The following is a 21,685-nucleotide window of genomic DNA, read 5'->3' on the forward strand; positions in this document are numbered from 1 at the left end:
CGTCACTGTCCGCCGCTGCCAGCTCCCCCACCTCTTTCACGGTCTGGTCCACCCACTTGAGGGTACACAGATGGGTGGATTTCTCGGGCATCCTGGTATGCTGTGCAGAGGCGCTGTGGGCTCTTTCCCCCTTCCAGGATATGTATGTCCAATTAGTTGTAGATCAGAGGGGAGAGAAGAGGAATGAGTCACAGCACCATGATGCTGACATCATTCCCAAATAAAATATATTATTAAAATGAATGTATCTTGTTCTCTTTCCTTTTTTAATGTAGTCCCTGCAAAATTTAAACTCGTATGTGAAGCTTTCATATTTCTGTGGGAGGTTTCTCAACTTTGGCACCACTAGCATTTAGAGCTGGATAATTCTTTGTGTGGGGATCTGTCTTGTTCCCTAGAGGATGTTTAGTGATATCCCTGGCCTAGCTATTCTAGATCAGCTTCCCACCTCAGGCAGGAATGCCTTTCTGGGCCATGACAGAAGGGATTCAGCCTCTGTTCGAAAACTTTACCTAATAAGAATGTCTTCTTTATCATTTTGGAGATTAATTGTAAGACAGACCTTTATATCAGCATCCTATAACTTCTACCAGTGGTTCTAGTCCTAATCACTTGAGTAGAGCTGATTAAACTAAATTCTTTATGAAAAAGTTAATGCGTGCTAATAGGCCTTATACATTCTGAAGTTCATTCAGCAATTACTTATGCTCCTCCTTTGTGTTAGGCACTGTCCTAGGCAACAGGGATAAGCAGTGGATGAAGCATGAATTCTCGGGGAGCTTGCATACCATTTTGGGGGATGCAGTTAATACTCAAGAGCCTACAGTAGTATGTCATGTATTGATCAGTGCTGTGAAGAATACCAAAGCAGTCAAAGGTGTGTAGGGAATGCTCTTGTTGGGAGGGAGGAGGCGTGGGGATGCTATTACTCCTGGCCCTGTCCTCTAATACCCCAAGACCTCTGTCATGCCCACTGTTCCCCAGACCTCCAGTTTCTTTTGTTTCTTCTGGAATGTATATTGCCTTCATCTATCACTTAGAAGAAATGTTTTCTGGACACCTTTGCTATAATTCTTCCTGAGTGGAAGCGTTAAGGTTCCTTTTAAAGGTGGCACATGGAGCTGAATCCTGGCTCTGGTCTGATCATTGCAGAGTTGTCCTTAGGAATGTTCTAGCTGCTGTTCTCCTTTTGGCATTCTGAGATTGCACCTGCCTTTTTGGCAGCCTCATCGTGCTGTTGACTCAGATTACAGTCAACAACCCTGAGGTCTTTTACTGTGCTACAACTTCCGCATTGTATACTTGTCCTGAAGCCAGTGTTTCTCTTGCTGCTTTGATCAACGTACTGAACATGATGTGATCTGAAGGAGTTCGCTTCTGCGTGTCTTACACAAGAAAATACCTGGGCTTTGTGATGGCCCATTACCTTTCACAGTCCTTTTTACCTCTGCTTTCTGGTTGTGTTCTAGAATAGCTAATGTTGCAGATAATCCAGCCTCCAGATGAATGAGTACCTACTGCAGTTTCATAAAACATCATAAAGAGAAACATGGGTAAAAATGAATGTGGAATAGTCCCAGGTGGGATTCTTGGCTGGCAATCCTGTAATGATTTCTAAATTAAAAATTAAAAAAAAAAAAAAAAAAGCCTTGGATGTCTTTTGTCTTCTTGCTTCCAGAATCTTTCTTATTCTTGCCTTTAATCCAAATAGTAGTACATACCTGTACACTCAGTGTAAGCATTGGTTGGGAGGAATTATAGACCCTCTTTCCGTCTTCACAAAGCTGCTTTCAGGCTCAAGCTTCTAGCATCTGTTCCATTTCTGGCTAACTTTTTCATAGACAAAAGATAGAAAATATAGTTGACCCCTGAACAGTATACCTCCCAGGGAGTCAAAAACCCATGTGTAATTTTTGACCCCTCAGAAACTTAATTACTAACCGCGTACCGGGGACTGGAAGCCTTACCAATAACATAAACCATCAGTTAACACATTTTGTATGTCATATGTACTATAGACTATATCCTACAATAAAGTGAGCTTAAAAAGAAACTATGGTTTAGAAAATCACAAGGAAGAGAAAATATATTTGTGGTAATGTCCTGTATTTATAAAAACCCACGTATAAGTAGACTAGTGCAGTTCGAACCCATGCCATTCAGGGGTCAGCTGTGCACATCTCTAAAACTGCATTGTACATGCAAATGGTAGATAACGGCAGGGATTCTGTCCCTCGGTTCCCTTGTTCATGTCACAGAGATTCATAGTCCTGGATTGTGGAGAATGTGATTTAAATACCATCTGTGTCTACTTACCCAGCAGACTGGTTAGATGACAGATCTGCCAAATGAGCAGTGTGTGTTTCTAAAAAAGAAAAAGATATCAGAAGAATTTTACCATGGAGGATTTAAAACTATTATTTATTTAAAAACTGTATTAACTTCTATAATTCAAATTAGTTTACAGAGTAAAAGTTCTTTGGAAGATAATTATTTTGCTTACTATTTTCTTCAGTATTTTAGTTACTGAAGGTATATCTTAAATGGCAGCTGCTAAGCTAGCATCCCTGGCCATAACCTAAGATAACCAAAAAGAATGTATTATCTTAACTGTTTCAGAAAGCTGGTCTGGGCACCTCTCACTGCTCCCCTTGGTAGTGCTATCATTGTGATCTGTGGAAGTGGGGTCGGCTTCTGGCCAGCCAGGCCTGGCTTCAGGATGCCTGAGGTACTGACAGCCTGCTTATCCAGACCACAGACCCTTTGACATGGACATCCACCGTCCTTCTGGCTACCTCCAGACCCCTACAGAGGCTTTGAAAGTGCTCATTCTGTAGGTGCTAAATTTTGTTCAATGTCAGTGTCTTTGGGGAAGTACTAATGTATAATGACGGGCCTAAATTTTGCTTTGGCTTTGTAGTTCTTTTGCATTTTTCCATTTAGTTTCTTGAAAACCTTAACCTAAGCCCCGTGATGGCATTTTGTTTATATTATTTAGCCCCTAGAGTAAAATAATACATGAAACATCAAGACAGGGTAGGTGTGTCGTGAACCCAGCAACGGAGTTATCTTCAATGTGCCAGCAAATGGAAGGAACACGGGCCTCTAAGGTCGTGCAGACAGCTGGACACCAATGGGGAGGAGCTGGGATCACTAGGATCAGAGTAACACCAAAGACATAGGGCCAGTGGATCTGCTGTGACACTTCTCAAAGACCAACATAGCAGTGATCGGGGTTACAACCCCAGACAGACCCTGTCTGTCCACAAGCGAGCACATTTTTACGGTGTCTGTATACCCATATGCCTGTGGTGCTTATATTAATGGCAACAGCTTTTCCTTCCTTAGTGTCAGTGGCATTAAAATTAACTGTGTATTTTTCTTTTCTTCTTTCAGAACAAGCTTGCCTTCCCCTATGTTTTCCAGAAATGATTTCAGCATCTGGAGCATCCTGAGAAAATGTATTGGAATGGTAAATTAACTCTCACTTTTATAATATAACATTAAGCACATGCATGTGTCCCTGCGTATTCTTCGGAAGGGCATCTTCATGTTGGGATAAAGGTGATGTACAACAAAGTTGATGGCAACTTGTGAGAATCAGAAATTGCGAAAAGTCTTAGGTCTGCCTGACAGAATTGGAACCACTCTTTATGCCATTTTAATAGGATTTTAACGTGATTTTTCACTCTAAAAAATAGGAAAAGAAAATGGTCTTTTCCCGTCGTCATACCACAATTGTATTTCCCCGTAAATTCAGCACAGATTCGCCCAAATGTCTAGAAGGTAGTAATTTCACATACGCTTCTTTGTATGAACTAGTTGTTTTGTACTTTGAATTTTAAGTGTGATGTATTAGCTACTTGGAATGTGTCTCTCCTTAGCTGTGCAGGTAGAGTTGATTTGGGGGGGGGGGGACAGCAGAGGGCAAAATTTAGTATTCCATAAATCCTTAGATTCTCTTTAAAACAGTAGTCCACAGTACCACCCTGACATCAGTTAGGCTAGAATTCTGAGTAAAGTTATCTTAATTCTTTGAGCACGACCTTTGACCAACTAGAATGATGAAAATTTTAAACACACGAGTCCTAAGCTGCTAAAGAAAATGCCTGGACGTTACCTTTTGTAATTTTGCAATTTAACGTGCATCCTGGAGTCCTCCAAGAACTTTCCCGGCACCAAGAAGTATATTCACTTTCTTTTCATTCTGGTGCTTGAAATCTTTGCAACTTGTGATGTACCCACTTTGGCACTTTTCTAATGTCCCTGTTTTCTACATGGGGTTATCTCATCTGAGATTTTCCCAGTGTGACTTCCAACAAGCTATTCCCAGAAACATTAACTTTAAACAAGTATTTTCTGATTCTAGTATGCGGAGAGTAATTCTGCTAAGCTGTACAGCCGAATGATGGGATTTATCCCAGCCTTGCTGCTTCCTGTCTGTGAGATCCCGGGGAAGCTACCTTTCCACCTGGATAGGGTTTCCTCCTGTTTAAAGTTAGGAGACTAATTTGTACCTAATAGGTGTATTGAGAGATAAGTAATATAACTTATGTAAATGGTCTAGGAAGTCCCTGGTTTAGCATAATGCTCAATATTATTAGCAGCAGTTAATCCCACTTGAGAATCAGAGCACCTGCCTCTAATCCGATTTTGATTATATTAAGATTCATCAGGACAAACCAAATGTATATATTCTCAAGTACGATGTTAATTATACATATTACTGTCTCTGGAATTTTCCAGACAAAAAAATTAGTATTTGTATTCTGCAGAGTCAGTATTTCTCAAACCCTTAGTAAACATATTTACCTTATGATTTAGTATGCAAATGGGAGTATATGTATGTGTATTTAAAATTAAAACCAGTTTCACAAAAGGAATATTCATCATTAAAACAAATGATATTTCCCATTATGCTAAATAAATGCTGCTTCCAGCTCACTGTACTGACTACACAGTCTCTAATGAATGACACCCTCCCTGTAGAACTGATACCACATCTGTCAAAGACTGTCTGGTCAACAAAATTGGTGTGCAAACTTTAGATGTGGTTGAGTCTTCTTGGACATCATAGAAAATACAGTTTTCTGTATTTGTCTTGGTCGAGTCTGTCTGCTCTCATCTCCTGTCTCACAAGGGTCGGATTTAGTGGTGAGGTCACGCATTTGTTCAGGCTAGTGGCTAGCGGTTGTCTAGTTTATGTCTAAAGCAAGCATCGTGTCTAGATGGAGCATAACCGTTCTTTTAAAAGACAGCACCTAATGTTCTGTTGGACCCTACCTGTCATACTTTGAAAGATACTCTATCTCCCTAGAAGAATGGTCTTACTTTTATGTTTTAGGTGCAGAACTATTTGTAAATAAATATTCTCCATTGAGTTTATGTGATAACCATTCTTGGAGGAACATTTATTAATGTGGATTGCAAGGAAATTAGCGTTTGGAAGTACTGTTCTTTGGGCACTGTCATAGGATCCCCCTCTCATAGGCAATAGAAACAATCAGAAGGTCTAAGTGTTGGCCTATAATAGAGATTTAAAGTACAGTGTATCTTGAGAGAGAAATGCTATATCACTGCTAGAATAAAATTTTAAAAGTAATTTTTGGTATTGGCTCCTCCAACATCGGCCTCCTTCTGCCTTCCGAAAGAAAATAGTCCAAAACTTAAAAAATGTAATATCCATAGTTTTTGTGCACTGAAATGCAAAGTGAAGGCATTTTTTAAAAATCCTGCATTGCATTTCTGTGATTCAGTTACACTTAATCCATACACTTGAATTCCTTTCTCTGTGGGTAGATCTCAGTTACAAAAGCCATGTACATTTCTTTCAGCCAACTCTTCCCCAGACCTTCACATTCCCAGTTTCTCAGTTTTATAATAATAAGTCTTAAAGTAGCAGAGGATATCTGGTATCAAACCATAGCTTTTCATGATGTCTCTGTCAAGTTGAGGAGCATAGGAGATAAGAGTAGAGCGTGTGAGCATCCACAGTTCTACACTGAACTGGGGTCCAGTCCCAACTTTTTAAAAAAAAGAATGCCCCATATGATGATATAGTTTTATGGTATAGTGTCATTATTCACAGGACATGGTTTTGGGGCGCCTGGCTGGCTCAGTTGGTGGAGCATTGCAGCTCTTGATCTTGGGGTTGTGAGTTCAAGCCCCACTTTGGGTGTAGAGATTACGTAAAAATAAAAATCTTTAAAACAAAAACCAAAGTACCTGGCTTTTATGAACTCATGAGAGATGCCTATCTGTCAGGTATGGTCTGGGTATAATTTGTCTTAATCAGGAAGGAGAGTCCGAGTATCTTCTCCAGACATTCGCCATCCTGGGCCTCAGTGCCCTGCAGCCCCTTCCCCAGCCAGGCTTGCTTTGACCCCATCATCCACTTCCACATACGTACACCTTCTGCTTTGCTTCTTTCTAAAAAGAATATGAAGACTTAGGTTTCTAAAACTAATGACATCCTTCCTTTTTTCTTTCAGTCTGTTTTGAACAGGATTATGTTACCAAATGGTGGATTAGACTACATGAAATGAATACTTTACATAACTGGTATTCAATTCTAAATCTCTCTGTGATTGAAGCTTTTACAAAACAGATTCCCAGCTCAGAATTAATACTGATACTGGTTAGTGGTTTGAAACCTATCTTCCTTACTTCCATTGTCCTTTTGTTGAAGGACTCTAATCTCATAATCCCATTGTCCTGTGCTTCCCCTATTTTCTTCCTCCTCTTCACTCCCATCCCTTTAGGATTTCTCGGTGGGACTCACCCAGAGGTTGGGTCACGGGTGTTCATACTTAGTGACTTTTGGACCCAGGGCCAGCACCAGGGTGAGGCAAGTGAGGTATGTAGGCACAAAAGTGGAGTAGGCAGTTCTGCTCATGGCTCTGCAGGTGCCAACTCTGTGTTTGCTAAATATGCTGAAGTTCTAGAATATTAGTATTGGATTATTATCAGAGATGAAAAAGTTCTGATGTCCTTATAAAAACTGACCTTTTAAAGTGAAAATGTTATGTATAAAAATGTCCAGTGGAACCAAATACCATAGAGATTTGAGTGCAAGAGCAAGCTGTTCTTTAAAATTTGAAAAGTTTATAGTTCCATTTGTTCCTGTAACTCATATTTCCATTCCATATTTCTTGTGAAATATTATCCTTAACTTTTTTATCTTTGAAGGTCTTTTATTGATTACCCTGTCATACTTTGCTATCACAAAAATACGTACAAAAATAAAAATTTGACAGCATACATCCTATGACCATAAGATTTTAATAATAAAAGTTTCTCTGCATCAAGTTATTCTTATAAGTATTAATATAAGAGTGATCAAAATAAGCATTGCAAAATTTATGGAAATATTGACATAAAAGTTAAAATGTTATTCATAAAATGGATTTTTGTAGTTAGGTTTTGATAGCTGAGAATGTCCCCTATTGCTAGAATGTGACAGGATTTTCAGTAATGATTGTTATTTTTTAATAGATTCAAGGATTAAGAAACCTTGCTCATATTAATGGACAGATGGGAGTAGGAGTTTAGTGGTGGGTTTTTGGGTTTTTTTTTAACATCTAGCAATATCATTCAGTTCTTTGACCCTTTCCCAACTGTGTACCAAAATTCAGATAACAATATATTATCAAATATATTTTTTAATTTTTTAAATTTTTTTATTTTATTTTAAAGATTTTATTCATTTATTCAACAGAGATAGAGACAGCCAGCGAGAGAGGGAACACAAGCAGGGGGAGTGGGAGAGGAAGAAGCAGGCTCATAGCAGAGGAGCCTGATGTGGGGCTCGATCCCAGAACGCCGGGATCATGCCCTGAGCCGAAGGCAGACGCTTAACCGCTGTGCCACCCAGGAGCCCCTCAAATATTTTTTTTTATGATCCATAAGTTGACAACTCAGGACTTCTTCATTGTTGCTAAAAACAAAATTTGGAAAACTTTAACTTGCAAAAGATCTTGTTAGCCTCCATTGGAGTTCTAGGTGTCTGGTCTCTAGGAACTGTAGCCAGAGAAGCTTTCCCAGGGCTCGTAATTCTTCACAAAGCTCTTTCTTCTCACTCACATGTACCTTGTAATAATGAGAAGGGATTGAGAAAATGGAAATATTTTTCGCTGAAACACACCTGTGTCAATATAATAACTTTTGATAAAATGCTTTTATCTTACCATGAGCTTTAAAATGTTTCCCTCAAAACCACAGATTTAGCTCATTCACTTGATGCAGGGTACCTGGCACACAACCGTAGAGCCAGACCATACTCAGACACAGCCCAGGTCAGCGGTCAGAAGTGTGATGTTATTTTTAGGGTCAGATAAACATGTTAGTGTATGTCACTGTGACAGCTGTCCCATTCTTGAATTCTACGTCTAAGATCAATACAGACCTAGAATAAAATTTGGAGCTTTGCCACAGCTGGAACATTATAAACACTGCCTTGAGAGACGGGGAATAGAAACAGCAAAGCAGTTAAACAAAACCTAGCACCTTTACCACCTCACTTTGCAATGATCTGAAATCAGAATACCCCAATGTGGGAGAAATGGCCAGAAGGCCCCGTTTCTAATGTCAAGTCTTTCCCTTAACTGAAACAGACAGTCATGGAACTCTCCAGATTAATGGGGCCTCAATTAAAAGAGGCTTCGCAGATCCCCGTTCTGTGCTTCTCACCCCGCCTTCAGGTGGCGCCCTGCAGCGTCTTACATTTCAGAGCAGGCGTACTCTGCTATGATTCAAGATGGTGCAAGGTGTCCTCCCCCCACCACAACCCACTCCCCACCTCCACCGCCCATCGCAGAAGCATGACAGCCAATCCTGGTGCCTGCTGGGGCCTGCCAGCTACAGGTAAGAGCGCCTGTGGTGGCTGAGCTTATGGAAATCGGCTCCTGTAAAGCAGCCCCGCCCATGCGGCTACCAGACAGTCTCTGTGCCTTGACCGTGAGTGCATACAGCGTGAAGACAGATCCAGTCCCAGCTTCAGCCAGTGCGTCTGGTGTCTTTCTGCGTTCCTATCCAGCAGTTGTCCAGCCAAGTCTGAAAGACTCAGCTACTAGACAGGAAGAATGGGAAAGGAATATCTTTCTGTGTATCTTTCTCCTCATAGCTTTTCTTGTCGTCATTTTTGTTTTTACCATTGGTTTGCACCAAGGTGTGCAGAGTGTGGTTCAGTTCATACACAAACACACACCCCTTTGCTGCTCCATAGTTCCTTCATTTCTGGCCATGTTATCTTCCACTCGTTCCCCTGTTGTGTTCCCCTGGGCTGGTCTCCGAGAGCTGAGGAACAGTGCTGTAACCAACAGCGAAAGGCATGACGGGCAGCAGGCTTTCTTCAAACTGCCCATCCAGATGGTCGCAGGAGGGCTGTCTTGGGAGTTCTACATGTGACTGCTTTGGGCATAATCAGTGGTATTCAGACAGCAAGACCCTCTCGTGCAAGATAACCTAGTAGATGGTAGGCATCTTATGGCAGCAGCAGATAATGAAAGAGACCTTTGACCCTCCAAAGCCCTTAGATGTAAGAGGGATCCTTGGTAGCTGTGGGAGGTGTATGGAGCGGGAGGGGGGGCGGGGGTTGTGGAGGAAGGAGCCAGTACCAACTTCATCTTGCAGAAGGCACATCCAAGGAATGGAGCCAGGACTGCTACTAGCACTTGACCATCACTGAAGAGTCTAGAACCCCACTTAGTGCTTGGGTCATACTCCTGGGTGAGGACTTTGCCTACAAGCTGCCTGCCTGGGCAAATGAGCAGACAGATTTAGCCTAAGACCCAAGTTAAGTTTCTCTGGGTAACCCAGGTCTTAAATATTTGCACATTTGGGTGTTACAGTGTTAGACTTTACATATATAAAATATTTTTCATTTTCATTGGGATCAAACTTGGCCTTGCTTTCAGGTCTTTTATGTAGTGCTCAAGTGATGAAGCAGCCTTCTCTCTCTCTCTTTTTTTTAATTCTCAGTTTGTCAGTGGATGAGAAATTGCAATTAAGAGTTTCTTCAGTTTCATCATTGGTTGCAATTAATTTGCATGGATAAATTTAAACTTTGTTTTTAGCTGGGTCACAGGGTGGAATTGCCTGGCATAAATATTTAATTTTGCCAGCTGACTGATGCTCCCAGCGATAAAAGTAGCCCAGCTAATGTTTCTTCCTGAAACTTGACCCTCATAATGTGTGTTGTTTCTTTTCCTATTATTGGACTCTATGCAGTACTAATTACTTGTATTCAATATCTATAGAGTTTAATACCAGACTATATTACATTGGAAGTAAAAATGCTGTCACCATAAATTTCCAGGACAGAACAAAATATAGTTTTTGTCACTTGAGTTTTTCATTACATATCTAGGGAACTGTAGGTTTTAATTATTGTAAGGCTACTTTAAAATAATTCAACTAATAGAAGCAACAAAGTTGTAAGTCCATTGCTATATTTTAGAATAGCTTTTTATACTCTTCTAAGAGGGTGAGGGTGTTATCATGGACCTGATTTATGTGTATATGTTCTCTGGGATCTTTTTCTTTCCTTTGTACTCCTTCTCTGTTACTTGGCCCAGATGTGTGCCTTTTTAGTTCCTTGAGTGCTGCCATTGAGTTACTAAAAGAAGTAGGAAGAAGGTGTTTGGATTATTTTGGATTACAACATTGGATTTAAAGAAGCTTAGTTAGGAATTTTAGGAGCTTTTCAAACGATTAAAAATGATCTGCCCGTTGAATTGATGATAAACCATGTCTTTTGTGCTTTGGTCTCCAGTTTACAGCACACCCTCTCTCACTGACTCACTAACTCCCGTAAAGTCTGGCCAGCTGGTGTTGAGCAACCAGTGGCCGGTAGACCCTTGACCATCCCATCCTTGCCCAGATATTTTACCTGGGAAGATACATATGAAGAGATAGAGCGCACCTAGCATTGCTTTCGAGATGACAGATAAAGTCCCTAGGCCGGGATTCTCATCTGATCTGCTGTAACTAGGCGTAGGCGAAGTGCTGTCACCCCAGCACACCTACTGCCTCGGGGAGTATTTTGTCCTTCTAGTGCTGTTTGGGGGGGGGGGGAAGTCCATAGTCAAGCTTAGCAGTAAAGTTCTTCATTCCTGTAATGAAGAAGTCTTAGCCTGCTGTTGTACATGATAAAGTGACACGTAGAGAACAAGCACAGTACAGTGTGGGCCGCATACTAGTCGAGGGATAGGGCTCGAGTGCTTCCCCTGGTGACTGGATGGAGCAGCCAGCCGGCAGAGAGCCTTGCCACGGGACTGCGGCTGTGCATCCTGCCTGGGGCTCCAGGAGAGGCAGGTGTCCTCTCCTTCAATCCCTCACCCTTGAAAGCCAGAACTCGGAAGCCAAGGGGCGCCTGGGTGCCTCAGTCGGTTAAGCATCTGACTCTTAGTTAAGCAGCCAGCTCTTGATTTCGGCTCGGGTCACGATCTCAGGGTTGGGAGATTGAGCCCCATCGGGCTCTACTCTGGATATGGAGTCTACTTAAGATTCTCTCCCTCCCTTTCCCTCTGCCCTTTCCCTTTCTCATCTGTGCTCCCTCTCTTTCTAAAATAAAATAAAATCTTAAAAAAAAAAAAAAAAGAACTTGGAAGCCATGCTGCCTTCTGAGTAACTCCTACAGCTCAGCCTCCCAGGTGACAGGGCGAAGTATCCTAATCTTTGAGGCCCCCTTGCCTCTCTGCATCTTGGAGGACCTGGCACTGTTGCATGTGTTCTTATTGATAATAGCTACCGTTTATGGCTCACTTACTGTCTGCCTGCTACTGTTCTAAGTGTCCTATATGAATTAGCCTTTACAAGCCCCGTGAGGTACACAGTGAAAATCCCCATTTGGGGAGAGGTGAGGGACTTACTCATGGGGACACAGCATGAGGTCGCAAGGGGCCTTTGATCTCAGAGCCCGTACATAAAATGTACCATCTTAACCATTTCTAAGCATGCAATTCAGTGGAGTTAGTGCATTCACTTTGTTGTGCAGCCGTCCCCACCGTCCACCCAGCCTTTTCATCGTGCAGAAGTGACACTTCATACCCAGTGTCGCCCGTAGCTCTCCGTTCCCCTCCCCCAGCCCCCGGCAGCCACCATCCTGCTCTCTGTTCAGAGCTCACTCTTCTAACCACTTCACTGTCCCTGGAACTTCGGACCGGACTAACCTGAGTAGATTTTGTTGCTCTTCTTTTTCCCTTCCGCCACTTGGACGTTTCTCTTGTACGTTTTACGACTAGCATGTCAGTGTGTGTGCGTGTTGTAAGGTGGTCCAGTTTCTGAGGTGCAAGCTTGTTAGCTTCTTTTTGCCAGGCTGAAAGTATTAGACTTTAAAATAAATCTCCTGTTTTACTCCTGATTAAAAGAGCAATACGTGTTCATTTTAGGAAACTTAGAGAATACAGAAAAGCATGAAGAAGGTAATTAAGATCACTGTACTACCCACTCCTCAAGGCAACAACCGTTAACTTGGTGCTGTGACCTGGCATTCGTTGCTAGGTCTGTAAAACCTACTTTTGAACATGTTGCGTTGTAACCTACCTTTTCCCCCGACATTTTGCTATGTGCACTGTTGTGCTCACAAAAGAGGGTTTGGGGTGCCTGGGTGGCTCAGTCGTTAAGCGTCTGCCTTTGGCTCAGGGCGTGATCCTGGAGTCCTGGGATCGAGCCCCACATCAGGCTCCTCTGCTGGGAGTCTGCTTCTTCCTCTCCCACTTCCCCTGCCTGTGTTCTCTGTCTCGCTGACTGTCTCTCTGTCAAATAAATAAAATTAAAAAAAAAAAAAGGTTTGACTTCAAGGAGCTTGTATTCCAGTGAAAGAGTCAGGGCAGTCTTGTGCATTGTGATAAATGCCTGAATAGGCACCGAGTCCGTGGGCACGGGGACTGCAGGGGAGCATGTCGGTAGGGGCACCTGCAGTGTGGCAGAGTCTCAGATACTCTCCCTCCCCCCGGAACTGCAGTACTTCAGAGTTAGCGAGATGGGCTGACATGGCAGCACGCAGTCTCATACGTGATCAAGGGCTGAATTGGGAGATCTAGGTTCTGGTCCTCCAGGAGTTGGAAGAAGCAAGGAATCAATGAGCCGTAGCATGGTGGAAGAGGAGAGAAGTGGGCTGGGCCTTGAAATATGGGTAGGAGGTACAAGAGTTAAGGAAAGAGAGCAGGGCATACCAGGTCAGGGTTGACCCTGCCAGGTCTTGTAACCCAGTGCCTAAAACAGTGCCTGGCACCTAGTAGATGCTAAATAAAATTTCAAAGATATTTTGGAAAAATTTAATTTCTAATGCGTATTCTCTACCGCAAGTTTGCTGTAGCAGAGATTTTCTTTGAGGTATAGCTGACAAAATTGTGAGATATTTAAAGTATACATCAAGGTGATTGGATATGGTATACATTGTGAAAGCATCCCCTTGAGTTAACACATCAGTCCCCTCACGTACTTTATTTTGTGTGAGAACATTTAAATTCTACTCTTAGCAAATTTCATTTATGCAATAACAGTGTTACCAACTATAGCTGCCATGAGATCCATGAGATCTTCAGATCTTATTCTTCTTATAACTAAAAGATTGTACTGACTTACCAATCTCTCCCTATATTGCCTACCCGCAGCCCCTGACACCCCCCTCCCTACTATGTTTTTATGAGTTTGCCCTTTGTTGTATTTTTGTTTTGTTTTTGTTGTTTTGTTTTCCATATATCAGTGATAGTATGGCATATTCGTCTTTTTGTCTGACTTATCTCAGCGTAATACCCTCCAGGTTCATCCATGTTGTCACAAATGGCAAGATTTTCTTCTTCTGTAAGGTTAAATAATATTCCTCTGTGTGTGTGTGTGTGTGTGTGTGTGTGTGTGTGAGAGAGAGAGAGAGAGAGAGAGAGAGAGAAAGAGAAAGAGATTTTCTTGACCACAGTAATCAACTTTTCTTGATCCATTTATCTTTTGATGGACACTTGGGTTGTTTCCATATTGGCTATTATAAATAATGCTCTGATGAGTGCAGATGTCTTTGCAGGTTAGTGTTTTCATTTCTTTGGGTAAATATCCAGAGGTGGAATTGCTGGCTCATATGGCAGTTCTATTTTTAAGTTCTTGAGGAACCTCCACTGTGCTTTCCGTAGTGTCTGTACCACTTTACATTCCCACCAGTAGTTCATAAGGGTTCCCTTTTGTCCACATCATTGCCAGCCATTCGTCTCTTTTATAGGCTAGCCATCCTAACAGATGTGAGGTGGTATCTCATTGTAGTTTTGATTTGCATTTCCCTGATGGTTAGTGATGTTAGGCACCTTTCATGTGTCTGTTGGCCGTTTGGATGTCATCTTTGGAAAAACGTCTGTTCAGTTCCACTGCCCATTTTTTTAATCTTTTTTTTTCTATTGAGTTGAAGAGGATGGAGATCTATCTATCTATCTGTCTTGGAGATTAACCTCTTATCAGGTCCATGATTTGTAAATATTTTCTCCCATTCTGTAGGTTGCCATTTCGTGTTGTTGATTTTCTTTGCTGTGCAGAAGCTTTTCAGTTTGATATAGTCCCAGTTGTTTGTTGTTGCTTTTGTTACCTTTGCTTTTGGTGTCAGATTAAAAAAAAAAAAACCCAACCATAGTGAGACCTATGACAAGGAGCTTATCCCTTGTGTTTTCATCTAGGAGTTTTATGGTTTCAGTTCTTATGTTAAATTCTTCAGTCTGTTACGAGTTGACTGTTGTGAATGGTGTAAGACAGTGATCTAGTGTCATTCTTTTGCATCTGGCTGTCCAGTTTTCCTAGCACTATTTATTGAGGAAACTATCCCCCATTATGTATTCTTGGTTCCTTTGTCAAAAATCAATTGGCCATATATGTGTGGATTTGTTTCTGGGCTCTTTGTTGTACTCTCTTTACCTACATGTCCAGTTTTCTGCCCCTTCCATACTATGTCAGTTACTTCGGCTTTGTAATATTGTTTGAAATCAGGAAGCAAGATGTTAGCTGTGGTCTTGTCCTATATGGCCTTTATTATGTTAAGGTATGTTCCCCCTCTACCCACTTTGTTGAGAATTTTTATCATAAAAGGATGTTGAATTTGGTCACATGCAGTTTTTGTATCTATTGAGATGATCGTATGATTTTAATCATTCATTTTGTTAACGTGGTATATTACATTTATTGATTTGTGGTGTTGAACCATCCTGCATCCCTGGAATAAATCCCACATGATCATGGTGTATGATCCTTTTAATGTACTTTTGAATTTGGTGTGCTAACATTTTGTTGAGGTATTTTGCATCTGGACTCTTCAGAGATACAGGTCTATGATTTTCTTTTCATTGTAGTGTCCTTGTCTGGTTTTGGTATCAGGATAATGCTGACTTCATAAAATGTGTTTGGAAGTGTTTCCTCTATTTTTTTTTTTAAGTGTTTGAGAATACAGTTTGGCAGAATTTACCAGTGAAGTCATGTGGTCCTGGGCTTCTGTTTGTTGTTTTTGTTTGTTGTTTGTTGAATAGTGAATTTCTGGTGTTAATGAGATCTCAAACATAGTGCAGCCTTCTTTCCTTTATCTCTTTCTAGATTCCTAATCTCCCTGGTGAGACACCAGTAAACCTACCATTTCTTTTAATTAGGTTGAGCTGCTACATATCTGTCTATTCTGCAATATTTTATGGTAATGAATGAGCTTAATTTTTTTTAATGCACTCCAGTTGTATTTTTGTGAAGATTACATTATTTTTGATTGTACGGATCAATAAGAATGTGGATGTTGAGGGGGAAAGGTCAGAGCTAAGACAGGTGACATTCAAGCCTTGGGAATGTTCACCTGACCCACGTAGGTTTAGTCAGCAGACTTTATGAAAGACCCGATTTCCAGAGGAAAGGTAAATAATGTAGGTGGAAGGTTGGGAAGATCATCAGAATATTCTAGAGAATACCAAGATAAATTTGTTACCTAATGAATTTTTTAAAAACCTAATGATGCAGTTTGCTGGCAGGGTAAGGTAAAGAGTTGAAATTCAAGTCAGAGACCCCCCTGCCCAGTCATTACATTACATTTGGAAGTCTGTTGTGACTGTGTCATTCTAGCAGACAGAACTTAAAACCTGTTCCATAAAATGCATTATAGCCTTCTAATACCGAGTCCACAAAGTATAGATCTGAGTACTCAGGAAACCTCAATGTTGTTCAAAAACAGTCTGAAATTTCTTTTGGAAAATTAGCACAAAAATGGTATATCACTGATCATTAGCTCACTGTAAAGATTTTTGTTTTTTGTGTCCACATCACGTTTCTACCCATTTCCTAATTCTGCTCTAAGGCAGATTTATTAATATACATCGTCTAATGCTCACCAGATCGTGGGTTCCTCGAAGTCAAGGAGAGTGTTTGGATAGTCTTTGTGTTTCCTTCCATGCCGAAAACAATATACTCCATATCGTTAGGTGCTCTGGAAAGATTTGTGAAATTGAACTCATACTAATTAAATTTCATGGGCTGTTGTTTTCTGTTACTTCCTTCCCAGGAACATGTTAGGTAAAAATGGCAGCAGGTAAGTTTGACATGTCTATGTGACATCACCGTTTCCATTTTCTTGTGAAATAGGAACTGTCCAAGATCACCATGCCAGTTATATTTAATGAGCCTTTGAGCTTCCTGCAGCGACTCACTGAATATATGGAGCATACGTACCTCATCCACAAGGCCAGTTCCTTCTCTGATTCTGTGGAAAGGATGCAGGTATGTGTCAAACAAGCACTGAAAGGGCGTAAGTCTTAGAGACTTCTCTACCACTTCCACCCCCAAAAACACACACACAGAACTTTTGTTAAATCCAATGCGAGGTTGGGAAATGTTATTAAAATGATAGTGTTTGGAGCGTCCTATGTGTTCCCTCCCCCTCCCATCCTCTAGCCAGAGTGCCACTATGGTGGGGAGACCAGTGAGAATTGCAAGAGAAACAGAAGGTGGTCCGTAACCAAATCTGGATGTTGGTGAGCTGTTCCTGAGTCTCCATTTTGGAAAGTCGCATGGTGTTGGTGGAAACAGCTCAACTTTTCTTCTTTCAGACTTTCTTAGACTGTTTCCAAGAAGGCACGAACACACACATACACACATGAATACGTATATTTATGCTTATGTATGTAAGAAATATGGGGGCGCCTGGGTGGCACAGCGATTAAGCGTCTGCCTCCAGCTCAGGGCGTGATCCCGGCGTTACGGGATCGAGCCCCACGTCAGGCTCCTCCGCTATGAGCCTGCTTCTTCCTCTCCCACTCCCCCTGCTTGTGTTCCCTCTCTCGCTGGCTGTCTCTATCTCTGTCAAATAAATAAATAAAATCTTAAAAAAAAAAAAAAGAAATATACGCACTATTACAGGTTAAAACAAAAGACAACAAGGAATTTGCACTTAATTTTGTTTTGGGTAGAGGCTGCTTCTGTGGTGTATATGGAAGGGTTAGTTACAGGCAGAGCAGAGTAGACACATTGTTCTCCTTCACACAAAGCAGTGGCATTCTAAACGGAATCCTTCTGTTCTTTCGTTTATATTGATCGGCTTTTCCCAACTTTATGGGACTTGATTCCAGTGTTCAGTTATGTCTCTTTTTCCCAATCCTAAAAATGTTGTACTTTGTAGAAATTTTAAGAGAATTAAAAGTAATTTGGGGTTTGAGAGTTTTTTAAAAGTTTTGGAGAGAATTTGTAGCACTCTTAGGGTGCTATAAAAACCATATGGCTCAGAATGACTAGAGCAAGAGACTCAGTAATTTTCATTTTGAATGCCCACACTGGCATATTAAGTTGCTAGAGCCATATTAAAAATCCAAAGTAATTAAACTCCTCAAAATAATTTTGTAAATTACTGTCTTCAGCAGAATTTCTGGTCCTAAAAGAATGGGGAGCAAGCGAGGCTATTTTTAACTTCTAATGCTCTGTTCCACAGTGTGTAGCTGCATTTGCTGTGTCTGCTGTTGCTTCTCAGTGGGAACGCACTGGAAAGCCTTTCAACCCGCTTCTGGGAGAGACCTATGAATTAGTTCGGTAAAGATCTTTCACTTTTTGAGATGGGTTTTCTATGATTTATATAGTTTTTCAGAGGAAGAGGGAAAAATATATTTTTTTAACATTACCAACATTTTGCATTACTGGAGCAAGTTAACAGATACGATGTTTGTTCTGCTTTAGAGACTGTGTCAAAAATGTGGAAATATACATGAAATGCACCATTATGAAAAATAATTACAAGGATTTCAATATTTCTGATCACGTGGGATTATTCTTTTCCCCTCCTATAGATCATAAGATATGATTGGAGTTTTTTTTTAATACTCATTTAATACATATTAACAAATTTATACTGTTGGTGTAGAGGAATGAATGCATCTACAAGTGCAATTCTGTGTACCTACTCTACGCTTACTGTAGCCTGCTTCTTTACCCACAATTAGGGAATTCTTTTGGCTTTAGTTTTTCTGAACCTTCCTTTTCATCTCTGCACAAGGTTTGATATCATTTGTATTGTAGATGTTTGAAAGCGCAAGAACACATTAGATTCCTCTATCTTGATATCAGTGAAATAAGTTTTAAATTTACATGGCTAATACTGTCGGTTCATGCAGGTTGCCCAAATTTATGCGCCTGTTCTTTGATATGTTCAAGTAGCTAGAACCTGTTTAATACGTTAACATTGCCTTTTGGCTGAAATGACAGTAATGTACACATTGCATAGTAAGAGTTAATTATAATGCTTCTTTATTTTATCTTTTTTTTTTTTCTTTTGGATCTCAAGAGATGACCTTGGTTTCAGACTCATCTCTGAGCAGGTCAGCCATCACCCACCCATTAGTGCATTTCATGCTGAAGGATTAAACAACGATTTCATCTTTCATGGCTCAATCTACCCCAAACTGAAGTTCTGGGGCAAGAGTGTGGAAGCAGAACCCAAAGGAACCATCACTTTGGAGCTCCTTGAGTGAGTTGAAATCAAGCCGTTAAACTCTTTTCATGTATGCCTACTCATAGGTGTATACACTTGCACACAGACCTAACAGTGTTGTTCAAAAGCTGGAGAAAAAGAAACAGCTTTTATATAGTGTAAATTATCCACCTTTCTGTAAAAGAGTTGAGAGGCCCTGCAATAGCCATTGTTTATCAATTTAGGTATGTATGAAAAATTGAACTTGATGTTTGACTATGGTGTTGGATCTATTTTAAGATAGAATGGAGTCAGTTACTCCATGGTAGTTCTTAAGAAACGCTTTCTAGACATCAAGGCAATGTTTTCTTTAATGTCTTTCAAAATAAATTCACTTTGAGAAATATTTAAATAATAATTGTGTGACCCATCTTAAACATTGGGTAAATGTGAAAATTCTTCTCTTTTGCAATAGAAAAAAGATTAGCCTGGAATATCTTTCAACTTATTTCTGTCTTCAGTTTCTTTCACTAATGTCTTGTAGTTTTCAGTGTACAGGTCTTTCACTTCCTCGGCTAAATTTATTCCTAGGTATTTTATTCTTTTTGATGCAATTATAAATGGGATTGTTTTCTAATTCCATGCTCATGGATTATAAGAGTTAATGCTGTTAGTGTATATCCGTACTATCCAAAGCAATCTACAGTTTCAGTGTAATTCCTATCAAAATTCCAGTGACATTTTTCACAGAAACAGAAAAAACAATTTTAAAATTTGTATGGAACCACAGTAGATACAGAAAAGCCAAAGCAATCTTGAGAAAGAAGAACAAAGCTGGAGGCATCACACTTCTTGATTTCAAATTGTACTACAAAGCTATAGTAATGAAAACAGTGTAGTATTGGCATAAAAAACAGACACATGAGACGGATGGAGCAGAACAGAGAGCCCAGAAATAAACCCATGCCAATGTGGCCAATTTATGAAAAAGGAGGAAAGGACAGTCTCTTCAACAAATGGTGCTGGACAGCTAGCTGCATGCAAAAGAATGAAACTGGACCACTGTCTTACACCATACACAACCCAACTCAAAATGGAGTAAAAACTTGAATATAGAACTATAAACTTCCTGGAAGAAAACATAGGTGATGAGGTCCTTGACATAGGTCTTGGTGAGGATTTTTAAAATCTAACACCAAAAGACAAAGCAAATCAGCATGGAAAAAAAAAAAAGAAAAAATTGTGGGACTGCATCAAACCAGAAAGCTTCTGCACAGCAAAGGAAACCATTAACAAAATGAAAAAGCAACCTATAGAATGGGAGAGAATTTTTGCAAATCTTATGTCTGATAAGGGGCTAACATCCAAAATAGATAAAGAACTCCTACAACTCAATGGCAAAAAAGCAAACAATCCAATTTAAAAATGGGCAGAGGATCTGAGTAGACATTTTTCCAAAGAAGACATACAGTTGGCCAACAGATACACGAAAAAGTGCTCAGCATCACTAATCCCTAGGGAAAGGCAAATCAAAACCACAATGAGATATCACCTCACACCTATCAGAATGACTATTATCAAAAAGACTAGAGATAACAAGTATTGGCGAGGAGAAAAGGGAACACTCGTGGCCCTGTTGGTGGGAATGCACACTGGAAAACAGTGTGTGGAGGTTCCTCATGGAGTTAAAAATAGAACTGCCACACTATCCAGCAATTCTACTTCTGGATATTTACTCAAAGAAAATGGAAACACTAACTTGAATAGACATACTATCCCCCCCCCCCATGTTCATTGCAGTATTATTTACAATAGCCAATATATGGAAACAGCCTAAGTGTCCATCCATGGAGGAATAAAGAAAATGTGGTGTATAAATAAAATGGAATATTATTCAGCCATAAAAACAAATGATATCTTACCTTTTGCCACGACACAGATGGACTTTGAGGGCATCATGCTAAGTGAAATAAGTCCGAGAAAGACATATACCATATGAGCTCTCTTACATGTGGAAATAAATATAAAAAAAGGAAAAAGTAAAAAACAAAACAAGCTCATAGATACAGAAAACAAATTCGTGATGACCAGAAGTAGGAGGGTAAGAGATGGAAGAAATGAGTGAACTGTTTTTGTTTTTCATTTAAGTAAATTGAATTTTTTTTTAAAGATTTTATTTATTAATTTGACATAGAGAGACAGCCAGCGAGAGAGGGAACACAGCAGGGGGAGTGGGAGAGGAAGAAGCAGGCTCCCAGCGGAGGAGCCTGATGTGGGGCTTGATCCCAGAACGCCAGGATCACGCCCTGAGCCGAAGGCAGACGCTTAATGACTGAGCCACCCAGGCGCCCCGTAAATTGGATTTTTTTAAAAGAATAAAATTAGATTTAAATTCAAAGGTGGTTCCAATTCTAGTTAAAATGGAGTGAGCACGCTGTAGTCTGTCTTTCCTTTCCTTGATTGGGGGGAGATATTGAAATTTGTATCAAAGACTCTAAAGCAGCTCTTATAACTATGCTCCATGAGATGCTCCATAAAGATGAACACTCTTAAAATGAATAGAAAGACATTCTAGCAAAGAAATAGAAGTATTTTTGGAAACTTTAATACTGAAAATTACAGTAACAAACACAAAAACTGGGATAGGCTCAGTAGCAGAATGAAGATGATAAAGTATGTACAGGATCTGTTTGCTGAACACTACACAATACTGATGAAAATAAGGAACAGTTGAGTAATGGAAGCCATACTGTGTTTCAGTATCTTTGGAAGCCTTAATGTAGTTAA

General features: G+C 40.4%; 1 protein-coding gene across 3 annotated transcripts in view; it reads left to right on the forward strand.

Moving 5' to 3' along the window:
• OSBPL1A (oxysterol binding protein like 1A) overlaps positions 1 to 21,685 on the forward strand; it is a 222,853-nt gene that overhangs the window by 188,886 nt on the left and 12,282 nt on the right. For all 3 annotated transcript variants that reach the window (XM_040632633.1, XM_040632634.1, XM_040632635.1), the window contains 4 exons: positions 3,397 to 3,472; positions 16,588 to 16,722; positions 17,927 to 18,024; positions 18,773 to 18,955. In XM_040632633.1, coding sequence (XP_040488567.1) covers positions 3,397 to 3,472; positions 16,588 to 16,722; positions 17,927 to 18,024; positions 18,773 to 18,955 — 492 coding nt within the window. The remainder of the gene's footprint in view (positions 1 to 3,396; positions 3,473 to 16,587; positions 16,723 to 17,926; positions 18,025 to 18,772; positions 18,956 to 21,685) is intronic.

The sequence above is a fragment of the Ursus maritimus genome, unplaced genomic scaffold (genome assembly GCF_017311325.1).
Source record: "Ursus maritimus isolate PB19 unplaced genomic scaffold, ASM1731132v1 scaffold_18, whole genome shotgun sequence".
Classification (NCBI taxonomy): Eukaryota; Metazoa; Chordata; class Mammalia; order Carnivora; family Ursidae; genus Ursus; species Ursus maritimus.